Below are 14,107 nucleotides of genomic sequence, written 5' to 3' on the forward strand. Positions count from 1 at the left end.
CGATCTCTCTCTGCAATCTCTTCCAGTATCTCACCACCCTCAATGCAAAGAAGTTCTTGCTAATACCTAGTCTAAATCTACCCTCCCCAAGCCTGAAGCCATGCCCTCCCGCCACCACAGGTGCCGGTGCCCTGGCCCGGGCGGCTCCCCGCAGCGGCCAGGCGTCACTTCTCGCGAGAAGCCGCTCCTGGCAACGGCAGGACGCTACGGCAGGCAGGCAGCAGCCATGGAGCCGGCGGCGGCTGGCGGCTCCGAGGAGGCTTTCTGCCTCCAGAGTATCCTTCCGTCGGTGGGGGGCGGTAGGTGCAGCCGCCCCGGGGCCCCTCCGGCGGCGAGGGGCGCGAGCGGGCTCTTGTCAGCGCTGCCGCCCTTCTGCCCAAGCCTTCCGCAGCCGGCTCAGGGCTGCTTCAGCCTGGCAGGGGCGCGTCAGGGCCGGAGCGTCTTTGCAGGAGACCTCCGGGATGCCAACATGATTCGTGAAGAGAGAGCGAAAGAAACCCCAAAGCCCACCTCGCTGTTGCTTCTTTTTGTGGATTATTGCCCTTGAAGGCAAGGAGGGGACAGGATGGGGGCTTGGGCTTTTCTTCCCTGTAGAGACTGTAGGGTCTTGCTAACTTTAAGGTGGCATTTGTTTGCGGTTCTGATGGCAGGAGTCCTTGAGTGACCCCTAGGAAAAGCGGGATAACTTTGTCCTCCCCCGATGATGAAGTAATCTGAGCAAGAGTTAAAATCCTGACATGAAAGACACTTTTTGCCTCTCTTCTGTTAGTTGTTTGCCAATAAATGCAGAATATCTGTAGAGAAATGAGTTGTTTTTAGTGTCCCCTGTCCCAGTGTGCTGCTTTGTTCCTTTTCCAGTGCCTGCCGTGTGGATAGATATCCAGGGTTTGGTTTAGAGCTGTGTATGACCAAACATAAAGATTAAGATGCCATAACCTAGACATAATTTAATTTGCTGTGACTTTTAGAGGAAAACAAAACCCAACCTCACAACAGTATAAAATATTCTCAGAATTGAGTTTAGCAAATTACATTAGGACTTTATGACTCTTGAATGTGTAATTTTCGGCCAGATGACCCAAATTCTGTTTCTTGTCATTAGATTAGACTAAGTCTATCTTTTTTCTTACAGCTGTGAGCTGCCAAATCAAGGTCTTTCAAGCTTTGTTTCAGAGACTGAACAGAGCTTAAGTTCTACCAATGTTCTACCAATACCTCAGTTTTCCCTGCCTTGCTAGAATTAAGATGTAAACCAATATAAAAGCATTTTAAAAACCCAAAAGGCAAAAGATGGACGATTGCCCTCTGCAAGTTTTTACCTCTGTTTCTGTGTTCTTCAAACTGACAGCTGTTTTCACACTGGGCTAGTTGCTTTAAAAAGCATTGCATCAGGACATGCTTAAAAAGTAGTTCACAGTGTTTGGGAAAATACAGTAGTTTAACACACCACACACACCCCCCCCCCCCCCCCCCCAACTCCTGCGTTTTATTGTGCTCCTGGCTATGATTTTTTGAAAAACAAAAGAAAAAAAACAGGAGGGAAACAGTAATACAATTTTTGAAAGTAGTATTTTAGCCCATGCATAGTGTTTGCAAAGATGCGTTAGTTTTGACCATAGTAGACTGCAAGGACAGTCAGGTCAGTAGGCAATTAAGAAAAAAGACAATGTTTGAAAGTGTTGAAGTGAGGGAGGATCATACAGCAGATAGTTAAAAAGAATGTGTTCTGGTAAAATATGGTGTGAAAATTCATTGAGTTCAGTATTTTGTTTAGGTATATTTTATTTAATTTCAATTTGATAGATACTGTGCTATAAAGTAATGAAGAGACTCTGAGTTTCCACAGAAGTATGCAGATACCTGTTTTTTACATGGAATTAATATGTGTTTATATGGAAAATGTCCCCTTCTTCATACAAAAAATGTTGTACCCAACTATTCACGCCATACTAACACAACCACGCTTTTCAAAGTCTAATTCTTTGAAGAGAGAATGTGTAGTCTGCTAGATGGTGCTAGGATGTCTTATTCTAAAAGCCCCTTGGTAAAATTAGATTACCCTAACTAGTCAGTCAGCATCGCTGTCTTTTATCTTGACTGCTGCAAGCATCTTGCTGTTTCAAATAGTAAACAAAACCTACTTGTTCTGCGGTCTCACTTTGCTGCTGTTCCATTTTTCTTATGTAATCAGCAGTTCAGATGAACTTTCCTCCCTTTGCATTGAATGAACAAAGTCCAGGAATTAGGAGCTGGTTGACTAGGCAAGACAGTGATGGGAGGACCAAAACATTCCCATTGCACTGTGGAGCAGGCAGATAACTGAAAGCTAGCCTTGATGTCCAAGTCCCTGATCATCACCTTAGATGATCTTGGAGGTCTTTTCCAATAGAAATAATTCTAACATTCCATGATTTTGAGTCTATTGGGTCAGCTTTTGAAAGTCATGTCTTAATACAAGAAGTTTTTATCTCTTTTCTCTTGATTATCTTGATGGACCCACCTATGGTCCTGGAGTGTTATAATAAGAAAAGGTTCATTTACTGAATCACACAGTTTCTTTGTTATCCTGTTAAAATTCAGAAGAGTTAATCTACATTTCTTCTGCTGGGATAGAGAATGGGCTTAGGCCAGTTGAATCTAATTGTTTGGGGATTCCTTTCTTTTATCTCCTTGTGAAAGAAAGCAGGTAAACTCTTTTTTGGAGATGAATGCGGAAGGGAACAGGAACCGGCGACAGCCCAATATGAGCTAAGCATTCCAAGCTCCAATTCTTTATTGAGAGCATCAGACTCCAAGTTACAAAGCACATACTTTTCAATTAGGGTGAGAAGTGTGAACATAAACAGCATGCAATGTAGTACATTTCACTAGCATTTGGCGCATCTAAATATTTGAATATGTAATATTCACATAAAATAACCTCCCTTGTCCTGCTGAATGAAGCCTACACCTTCAAAAACTGAATCCATAAAATTAAATCCATGATTTAAAAGGTAAATCTGTATCTGTCTTAGGGACTTTATGTCGCTGTAAATAAGCTCCTAGCCAAGCTGGCAGCTCATGGTTTGGACAGATTCACTCTGTGCTGGATCAAGAACTGGCTGGATGGCAGAGCTCAGAGAGTGGTGGTGAATGGTGCCACATCCAGTTGGCAGCCAGTCACTAGTGATGTTCCCCAAGGATCAGTGCTGGGCCCAGTCCTGTTCAATATCTTTATTGATGATCTGGACGAGGGGATTGAGTCCAGCATCAGTAAGTTGGCAGATGACACCAAGCTAGGAGCAGGTGTGGATGTGTTGGAGGGTAGGAGAGCCCTGCAGAGGGACCTTGACAAGCTGGATAGGTGGGCAGAGGCCAACGGGATGACATTTAACAAGGCCAAGTGAAGGGTTCTGCACTTTGGCCACAACAACCCCAAGCAGAGTTACAGGCTGGGGACTGAGTGGCTGGAGAGCAGCCAAGAGGAAAGAGACCTGGGGGTGCTGGTGGATAGTAGGCTGAAGACGAGCCAGCAGTGTGCCCAGGTGGCCAAGAGAGCCAATGGCATCCTGGCCTGGATCAAGAACAGTGTGGCCAGTAGGACAAGGGAGGTTATTCTTCCCCTGTACTCAGCACTGGTCAAGCCACACCTTGAGTCCTCTGTCCAGTTCTGGGCCCCTCAATTCAAGAGAGATGTTGAGGTGCTGGAACATGTCCAGAGAAGGGCAATGAAGTTGGTGAAAGGCCTGGAACACAAACCCTATGAGGAGAGGCTGAGGGAGCTGGGGTTGTTTAGCCTGGAGAAGAGGAGGCTCAGGGGTGGCCTCATTGCTGTCTACAACTACCTGAAGGGAGGTTGTAGTCAGGTAGGGGTTGGTCTCTTCTGCCAGGCAACCAGCAATAGAACAAGGGGACACAGTCTCAAGTTGTGCCAGGGAAAGTATAGGCTGGATGTTAGGAGGAAGTTGTTGCCAGAGAGAGTGATTTCCCATTGGAATGGGCTGTCCAGGGAGGTGGTGGAGTCACCGTCCCTGGAGGTGTTCAAGAAAAGGCTGGATGAGGCACTTGGTGCCATGGTCTAGTTGATTGGATAGAGCTGGGTGCTAGGATGGCCTGGATGATCTTGGAGGTCTCTTCCAACCTGGCTGATTCTATGATTCTGTGATTCCCTACTTGCGGTTACTACAAAAGCATTTTTAGTGCACCTAAGTATTGAAATTTGCATTTTCCTCCCAATTCCCTCCTGCTTTGGGCACAGCCCCACAGACGCTGTTTATCAGAAGGCTCAAGGACAAATTCCTCTGAGCTTCTTCACACACAGCACTGCGGCTTACTGGTTTCAATGCTCAGGCCTCACATCCAAGGCTTGATTGTAAATGCTTCTAGGGGCTTGTGCACCCCATTTTCCAGCCAGTTCCCAACAAATGAATTTCTGCAAAATTTAGACTTTTAGAATTAAGGATTTAAGAACCAATCAGGTCATGAAACGAACCCTTGCCAGAGAATGAAATTTGAGATGCAGAGAGGTGGTGACCCAAATTAAAGTCCCATGGTCCGCATCAGCAGTCTGTGACACAGTAACCTGGGAAGTAAATTTGGGGGGCACATAGTAACAGACATTTGCTTTCAATATTAAGCCTAGATAGGAAATTCTTAAGAAGTGTTCATGCCAGTTTCCTATATAGGTATACAATTTTTATAGTAAGCATATAATGTTACTCTGCAGTTGAAGTAACACAGGTGTGCTTTGACTTAGTTACTTAAATATTATGCCTCTATTTGCTCAGTAATTTCTGTGTTTGTTGGTTTGTTTTCTTCTTTTTTTGTTGTTGTTGCTGTCAATTTGTTAGTTTGGTCTTTTGTTGTGGTTTGTTTTCTTGACAAGATAAAATGACATCTCCCCATCTTTTATGTCAAACCTCTATAAAGGTAGCTGAAAAACAAATGGTAGTTGACCTTTATTTCATGATGTGATCTTCAGTTGTTAGTTACAGTTTAACCGATGGTTTTGTTGGTCCTGTGATGCTGGGGTCTTGAATGTAAATGATATTATTACATATATGTTATACTGTGAAGTGTAGTAAGAGATCTGCTTTTTAGGAAAATGAGGTTTTGGAAACTTTATGCAAAGGTGGAAAAATCATCTTTTTTTTCTCCTCCTCCTCCTCTGTGTGTATAGAGTACTGAATTGCCAGTTTTTCACAAGTTGATTTGGGGTTTATTTTCGAGGGTCACGTGTAGGGTAACAGATTTCTTAGGGCAACTGTCAACAGACCATCTTTCTGAGAACCATTTGTGTTGTACTCATATGGGCATGATGAGAAAAATGTCTGTTTGGGTTGCATATTACACCATTTGCAATTATTTTTAGTGAAAAGTTTGACTCAAACATTTGGAGGAACTGTAGATAATTTTCAGATTTTTTTAAATTATTTTGAAAGTTCCTAATCTATTTTTTGTAATATATTCTAATAATTAAGGTGTTTGTATCAGCTTCAGTGTTCAATCTTTGATATCAGATGTGCATGTTTTCATTTGAACATTTGAATTTGATAAAAGATGCTGTTCTGAGAGCAAGGAATCATAGAATCAAGGTGGGAAAAGACTTTTAAGATCAAGTCCAACCATAACCCAACCACCATGACCACTAAACTATTTTCTGAAGTACCACATCTACATCCTTCTTGAAGACCTTAGGAGAGCATGATGCTAGTTATGCCTAGAAGCATAAAGTTTATGGAAACCTCAGTGCAGTAAGATCTTGATGAAAAATTATGATTATGGATTATGTCAGAGAAAGATTTAGCTACTCTTTAATTCCAAACAGTGCTTAGCTTCTCATTTTGATAGATCTGATGAGGCAAATTTTAATAGTGTTTAAACCTGCTATAAAAACTATAAATCCTATCTCTGTGCATATAGTTTTTGCTGAAGCTGGGTTTCTTCAACTAAAGGCTGAAAGAAGCCTTGGAAGTATAAAGCTTTGTGTAAAAAAAAAAAAAAAAAGAAAGAAAGAATGAAGGTGGTGATAACAGATTTATGGATGATTGGTTTATGGTTTTGTTTTGTTAAAGTTAGAACTCATCACATGCATCAGCTGTTTCAGACTTAACAAGATCTCCAGAACTGACCATAACAGATGACTCTACAGATGATTATCAATATGAAGAGGTAATCTATTAAATTCACAGTCTTCTGACATATGTGGTAGAATATTCACGTGTCATTCTCTTGTTTTACTTTGCATCAGTCACAAAAATGTCCTAGGAAAAACAACACCAAATCACCTATAAAGAGCAATGATGCTAGGCACATCTTTATTTTTCGAGAGGAGATTTTGCTGTCAGTTGTTTTGTTCTGTTTTACTTTTTTTTTGAACATTAAATACTTTTATTTAAAGACACAGATATTTATATGTTTCAGCTTATTTGTAGTGAAAAGTTCAATATTCTATTTTCTGTATTCTATAAAATTCTGTTTAAATATGGCAAAATATTATTTTAACAAGAATGAGATTATAGAATCATAGAATCAGTCAGGGTTGGAAGGGACCACAAGGATCATCTAGTTCCAACCCCCCTGCCATGGCCAGGGACACCCTACCCTAGAGCAAGCTGCCCACAGCCTCATCCAGCCTGGCCTTTAACACCTTCAGAGATGGGGCCTCAACCACCAACCTGGGCAACCCATTCCAGGCTCTCACCACTTTCATGCTGAACAGCTTCCTCCTCATGTCCAGTCTGAACTTATCCACCTCCAGCTTTGCTCCATTCCCCCCCGTCCTGTCACTCCCTGATATGCTAAAAAGTCCCTCCCCAGCATTTTTGTAGGCCCCTTTCAGATACTGGAAGGCCATAATAAAGTCACTGCAGAGCCTCCTCTTCTCCAGACTGAAGAGCCTCAACTCATTCAGTCTGTCCTTGTAGGATTGCTGCTCCAGCCCTCTGATCATCCCAGTGGCCCTTCTCTGGACACGGTTCAGCATGTCCACATCCCTCTTGTGATAGGGGCTCCAGAAGTGGGTGTGCTATTCCAGGCGGGGTCTGACCAGAGCAGAGTAGAGGGAGAGAATCACCTCCCTCGACCTAGTGGCCACACTTCTCATGATGTAACCCAGGCTCTGGTTGGTCCTCCAGGCTGCAAGTGCACACTTATGATTATCTTCAGTAACTGTACAGGGAGTAGAAACAGTTGTATTCTGAAAGAAATATGTATGAGATATGCTCATACCTAACCATAAGTAATTTCATTTAGGTTCCAACAGATGATGAATTTAGTCTTGAGGAGGAGGATGATGAGGATCTGTCAAAGGCTCTGCAGACTATTCAAGAGCAAGCTGAAGATGCACGGATTTTAGTAAGAACTTCCTAATCATTCTAAGACTCTGTCTAATCTGGTTGGCATAAATGGCTTTAAATTTACACATCACAATTTACTTCAGTTTGTATGGGAAAGTTTGTCTGTTATTTTTCAGATGTTTCTGGAAGTAAACATATGCCATATGGGAAGGGCTACTTATGAATCCTGATTTTCATCTACATTTCAGTTCTTTACATTCTAAACAAGATGGTTTTACAAATGCATGTGACAAATACAGCAAACTGAAAAGATATTGCTGTTACAATGTATCAGCTTCTAGGCTTTGTTTCTCTATTTGAGGAGATTGGACAAGAGTGTGATTCCCAACCCAGAAACAAACTGCATGTGCTTAAGACCCACAAAAGCTTGTGTCTTGCTAAAAATATTCATATATTGAAAATACAGGATGGGCTGTTAGATTAAGTTATATCAACATATTAACAAAATTATCAGTCATTTCACAGCATTGGATTTTGACACTTATTGCAATGACAATTTTATTTCAAAGCAGCCATGAGTTCCACAATGGGGTTGTTACATTGCATTACCTGAGTTTACTTATTACTATATAATGGAAAAGTGCTTTTCCCTACCCTGTTTCTAATGTCACCACTATCTCATCCTTGGATGGGGCTTTGGGCACCTTCATCTAGTAGAAGGTGTTCCTACCCCTGGCAAGATGGGGTGGAATTAGATGGTCTTTAAGGTTGCTTCCACCACAAACTTCCAAGATATACTGAGGACTCTTTTTTTTGTTTGTTTCCATAATTTTGAAATTACAAAATATTGTTGAACTTGAGACCAAGACATGAGTAGTAAAATGTTTTTATATACTTCCTAGTTCTTTGACAGCTTTTATAACAATTTTCTGTATATTTTATGAGGCTCAGTGACTAGATTGTTTGATGCTAATTCACTGGAAAAAAACAAGAGCTTCAGCAAATGCTTTTGGTGTCCCAAGTTAGAAGCATCATTCCCTGTGAATTAATATTGAATCAATATCCAGACTCTGAACTAGGAAGCACTGTCGAAGGCTGTCTTCTTCACATGACAAATAATGGATACACTTTTTCAATTACTAGCTTCTAATATTGGCTAAAAAAAGGTTAGATTAAGTAATAACCATGTCCTAGAATAGCTACCCTGTGAGAAACAGTTTTAGGTGATTGTATGTATTTGCTGTAACTTAAATACCTAATCCCATATTAAAAATGACATTTCAATACTAGATGCAATTTGTTTTGCTGAAAAAGTAAAAAAGAGAACCTGCTTAGAGAGGACACATGTCAACTGAATACCCAAATATATTGAAGTGGTTTGCCAAAGCCAGGTACTATAAATATCTATTTTCTAAACTGAGTACAGGATTTTTTACACTCTGTGTAAAAGGTCAAGTATAACCAGGAATATCAAAGAAAAATGCCTATTTTCAAACTTGCTTCCAAAGTCATCAGCACTAATTGCTAAATGAAGAACAAGGTTAAGCAAATGAGAGATGGTGCTGTTTACCTTTTTAAAAAATGAAAAATGGGTGTGTAGGAGTTAAGTTGTTTCTGCAGGAGATATTGAGGTATATTCAATTTTCTTCTGCATCTCAGCATGCATGCAGTAAAACTACTCATCTTTAAAGTTTGGTGAGGTTCCCTCAACAGTTATGTTTCATGTGTTTGTTTTGCTCCCAACAAGGAAATCAGTGGTGAAGCTTTAATTTTCATTTTCTAATTATCATTTTCCATTAGTAAGGTATTGAAATGGCAGCTGATTCAAAATACACCTGTGCTGGGCAATGCATTCTTTGTAGATGCCCCATCCCTGAAAATTATTCTAGGTCAGGCTGGCTGGGCAACCTGATCAAGTTGAGAGTTGCCATCTCTTGAGGTGTTCAAGAAAGGACTGGATGAGGCACTTAGTGCCATGGTCTGGTTGATTGGATAGGGCTGGACTGGATGATCTTGGTTAGATAGGTTGGACTGGATGATCTTGGAGATCTCTTCCAACATGGTTGATTCTATGATTCTAAGATGACCCTGCTCACTGCAGGGGAATTGGACTAGCAGACCTTTAAGGGTGCCTTCTAACCTAAAGTATTCTATGAGTCTGATTAATTATTAAAAAAAAAAAAAAAAACAAAAAACCAAAAACCAACCAAACAAAACCAATCAAACAAGAAATGTTTAAAAATATTTACCAAAGCAAATAATTAGTTTGGATTCTGACCATTAAATCCAAATAAACATCAACAAGATTTTTTTTTAATATATAGCTTCTAGAGAATGTCTTTTGGTACCACTTTAATAGATTGAATTTTCCTCATTTTGAAATGGATGAATGTACACTTACCAAAACAACAATGATGTCATTCTATATGTACTCATAAAAGGTTAAGATTAAAGAAACTTATTAGCCTAGCATCAGTATTGGTCACAAAACCAGTTCTGGTTTCTCAGAGCCCTGTTTCACTGCTATGCCTGTTTTCATTTTTCTCTGTATTGTTCCTGAAATCATTCTCAGTGCTAGGATATAGTTAATAAATTCTTTTCTGCCAAGATGAAGTGAATTCCTATCATATTTCCATTTATTAAGGGAATCAAGCTGTGTCGTTACTTCTGAAGAATGGATTTATAGATATGTTTGTGAAACTACAAACAACAATGTCAGATATTTGCTTCACTTAAGGAAAGAAAAGAAACAAGAAAGGGATACAGCTGTATGTCTGGAGATGTACTCTCTTTGTTTGTGCTACCTCAGTTAGAAGATAGACCTGTTTGATATTCTGTATCTGGTAATAGAAATATGCTAAATATTGCATTGCACTTGACATACTGTATTATTAATACTACAGTGTTACTTGGCCTTCATTGTATGTGTACAATTCTTGATGTTTATAGTAGGTAGGCTGCTTGAAATAAACAGTCACAGAATGGTAGGGGACTGGAAGGGACCTCTGGAGATCATCTAGTTCAACCCCTCTGCCAGAGCAGGTCACACAGGAATACATCCAGGCAGGGTTTGAAAGTGTCTAGAAAGGGAGACAACCTCTCTGGGCAGTCTGCTCTAGAACTCCAGCACCCTCATGGTAAAGAAGTTTTTCCTGATATTGAGGTGAAGTTTCCCCTGTTCCAGTTCATGTTCATTGCCCCTCATCCTATCACAGGGCACCAATGAAGAGAGACTGACCTAATCTTTTTGTCAGCTACCCTTCAGGCAATTGTAAACATTGATCAGATCCCCATTCAGCTTTCTCTTCTCCTGTAATAAAATGCTTTCTTTATTATACAAAATGGGTATGAGATTTTTGCAGTGTTTTTATTTTATCAAGAGAAATGCTTTTATCTCCAGGTAATTTATATGGTTGTGTTGATAGAGCTCCCACTAAGGACATGAATATGCCATAAATGAATGGAGTTATCAAAAAACCCTGGCCCACAGAGGCTTTTTTAAATAGATGGAAGAAATAACTCACAGTCACAGCCCTTATCATATCTTGATGAAATCTCACTGGACTTTTTTTCCAGTTTTGTTCATATTGAAATAAAGAAAAGAACGTATGCATGTGTGGAAGCTGTTACAGTTTCTCTTCTCTGCAGTAGTATCTTTTATTTGAATAATATGTAGCACACATCACAGAATTGGAGTTTCTTTCAAGAGTGTACAAAGTGATAGCTGCAAGCTGAGGGTACAGGTATGTGCAGTGCAGTATCTTGTCATGGATAGTACCCTGCATCTTTAATCAAGCCCATTGCAGCATTGTGCCAATGTGAAGTTCCCAAATGCTGAGATCATGTTTAGGTGTGTCAAGTTGCTGTAATAGATTTGGAGTCTGAATGAATTAAAACCACCTGCGGCTGCCAGGTTTGGCAGTCTATATCACCTGGTGATCTTCAAATGCATTTTGCAGAGGGGTAGCCTCAGAATCGGTAATATTTTACTTTTTCTTGTACCTCCTTGCATATCAAAATCTTTCTAGGCGCGCTTAATATCAAGCTTTGCAGTGAGTTAGCTGAATTGGGCTGGGTGAAAGAAATTTGCATTGCAACAGAAAGCTGTGAAAGGGAATTTTTTTTTTTTTTTCCCTCCGTAGTGTTTTCACTCTGCTTTTTTTGTTACTGTGCTTGACTCATGAGCTGCTCTTATCTGAGTAGCTGTCTATCTCGATGGCACTGGAGGAGCTGTGTATGAATTCTAGGGACACCATCTGCATTCATCTAACACTTGTAGCAGTGTTGTCTGGCAGCTTGACTCAGTGTCTGCATATGGATGTTGAGAAGGGAGAATTGATCTTGAGTGAGACTTCCTCTGAGGTCTAATGATAGAGATGCAGTTCTTTCAGGCTCTCCATTGCATGCATCATTAGAAAAAGAATGGAAGCTGTTTTACTATCACCTTGGACTTTTGTGTTAGATGAAGTACTGGTTTTTCTCATCAGTAGGCTTGAAGGTTGCTGAAGGGTGCAGGATTATGAGAACTCTGATCAGTGACAGAAGATCATCCATCAGTTTAAATAATTTCAAGTCTGTATCAAATTATGTATGGTTCAGAATACTTACTTAAATCAGGTGGTTTTCCAGTTACTCCTCTGTAAGTTTCTGCAGACCTCAACGTTAGAAGAGTCAGACCTCAACATTAGAAGGATCAGTGATCACAGATTTGATCAGGGCAAGCATTCAGGTGTACTTCAGTAGACCTGTGACTTCAGATGATTTGAAAAATAAAAGGTGTGATGATTACATTTCTCATGTAGGTTTAATAATTATTATCGATTTTTTCATTTCAGGCTTTGCAATCAGTTCTGACTTCTGACAAATCAGTGTCTGAAATACCTGGAACAACTGACGACTTCTTCTGCAATTTCCTGGTCAGAATGGGAATGTCCAGAACCCTTGACTGTTTCCAAACAGAATGGTAAATACTCTTCAGTGTTTGTGGTAATTTGAGAAATAGGAAGTAGATACTCAAGATTCAAATGTTTCCAGATTTTCAGAATATATTTGCAGAAAACTCTTCTGAGGACAAGTAATTCTTAAATATGTAGCATTTTGCCAAATATAGTAATATCAAGAGTAAGAATGCAAGCTGTTGTTTTAATGGCAGGCTTTCAAGAAAGCTGACTATGGGAAGATTCAAAACAGGTGCCTTTGAAGGACTGGGTGCATTTTACCCAACTCTAGACATTTACAAGCCTGAAGTGGCCACCTGAGACCTCTTGCGCTCAGTGAAGAGAAATACTCATTTTCAGGACACAACTTATTTGAGTTTAAGCCAGCATTTTAAACCAAAATGAATTCAGTTGTATGGTTTGTGTATTTTATACTTTCCAGGGAAAGTAAAGGAAAACTAAAACCAGCTACAGTACAGGAATCATCATTGGATCAAATTAATCCAATGCAAAATGACCAGCATTTCCCTTCAGCTGAGCTGAGAAATCATGTATTTTTATTGGTTTCCAGAACATAGATGCCAACCTAAAAAATTGCATATTTTGTAGCATGCTGTGGTATTTGCACCTTAATTGCTGTGGGTGGGCTTGGATATTCATCACAGATACTTTGTGCTATAAGTAGAATATTTAGTATTTATGATACTTCATAATTTTGGGTACATCAATCAAAATGATATGGTAGGTTTGTTTTTTCTTTTAAAAAATAATTCCTATAGCAATCAGGAGAGTAAAATTTTGTGCTGTTTCTATCTTTTTTATTGTTCACTCCAGTTTTTATAGATTGCAAGGATTTTGTCCATACTTTGTGCAGAACTTTGTCTAAATACTCACTTCCTTCAGCACCTTCACACATGGAATGCCACAGGATATATTTATTTATATTGATTAAGTATGAAGTACCAGGAATGGTACAAAGCTTGAGAGGACAGATTGACAAATTTGGAGCAGAATATGACATATCATATGGTTTTATTGAAATGTTTTCAGTTACAAGCTCACTTTGAATCTGGAAGTTACATTGGAAGGATTCTGAGACGAAGAAACACCTCTCCTTGAATTATCTTGTAGTCAGTCATTAAACATGAGCGGTTCCAAGTTCTTTTAATAAGGTCTTTTGAAATTGTTCAATTGGAAAAATAGTAAATTTGAACAGGTAGAAACATTTTTTCCTACAAAAGCTTTTACATTGTCTAAGAAATAGTCTCTAAAAGGGAATCATTGCTGTCATTGGCATCTGGTTTTGTTAACGCAAAGCTCACCAGTCAAGCATTGCCTTTGGAAATAATAATGATCTGCTTTTTTGATAGCATAACAATGCAACTTAAATGATTCCTTAGGGAAGGAGCACTGTAATTCTGCATTCTTTTTCCACAAAAGAGCTGATATGAATAACATTAAATTTGAAGTGTAATAGTTTTTATGCTAAAAGATAATTAATGCTGGACAGATATAAATAGTGACCTTTTTATGAAGCTACAGCATTCTTTGAAGCACTTAGAGTGTGGATTTATATCAATGGGAAAATTCAAATTACTTTTTAACAGAGGAAGTGCAGGCTCTATCTTGTAAATCCTTAGCTGTACATGTATTTTTTTTTCTCTGTAAGTAATATTTTTAATTTCAGTAGCATTGCAAATGAGCTCAGCACGTCAGGATCTAATCTTACTGTATTGAGATTCTTTCTGCATTAATACATTATTTCAAAATGTTTCATGTTGGTTTGAAACAGATAATTTACAATATTAATGAAAGTGAGGGCAGATTAGTGTACTCAGGTTCCTCATTATGTATTGGGATGACACTCTCTCATGCTGTGGTGATCAAGTACTA

General features: G+C 39.4%; 1 protein-coding gene across 2 annotated transcripts in view; it reads left to right on the forward strand.

Moving 5' to 3' along the window:
- The first annotated feature begins 201 nt into the window (after nt 1–201).
- Nucleotides 202–14,107, forward strand: part of SPAG16 (sperm associated antigen 16) — a 40,908-nt gene continuing 27,002 nt past the window's right edge. For both annotated transcript variants that reach the window (XM_064158973.1, XM_064158977.1), the window contains exons 1-4: nt 202–275; nt 6,104–6,150; nt 7,234–7,335; nt 12,113–12,240. In XM_064158973.1, the coding sequence (XP_064015043.1) occupies nt 227–275; nt 6,104–6,150; nt 7,234–7,335; nt 12,113–12,240 (326 nt within the window). In that variant the 5' untranslated portion in view covers nt 202–226. The remainder of the gene's footprint in view (nt 276–6,103; nt 6,151–7,233; nt 7,336–12,112; nt 12,241–14,107) is intronic.

Source organism: Pogoniulus pusillus, chromosome 2, assembly GCF_015220805.1.
Source record: "Pogoniulus pusillus isolate bPogPus1 chromosome 2, bPogPus1.pri, whole genome shotgun sequence".
In the NCBI taxonomy this organism is placed as follows: domain Eukaryota; kingdom Metazoa; phylum Chordata; class Aves; order Piciformes; family Lybiidae; genus Pogoniulus; species Pogoniulus pusillus.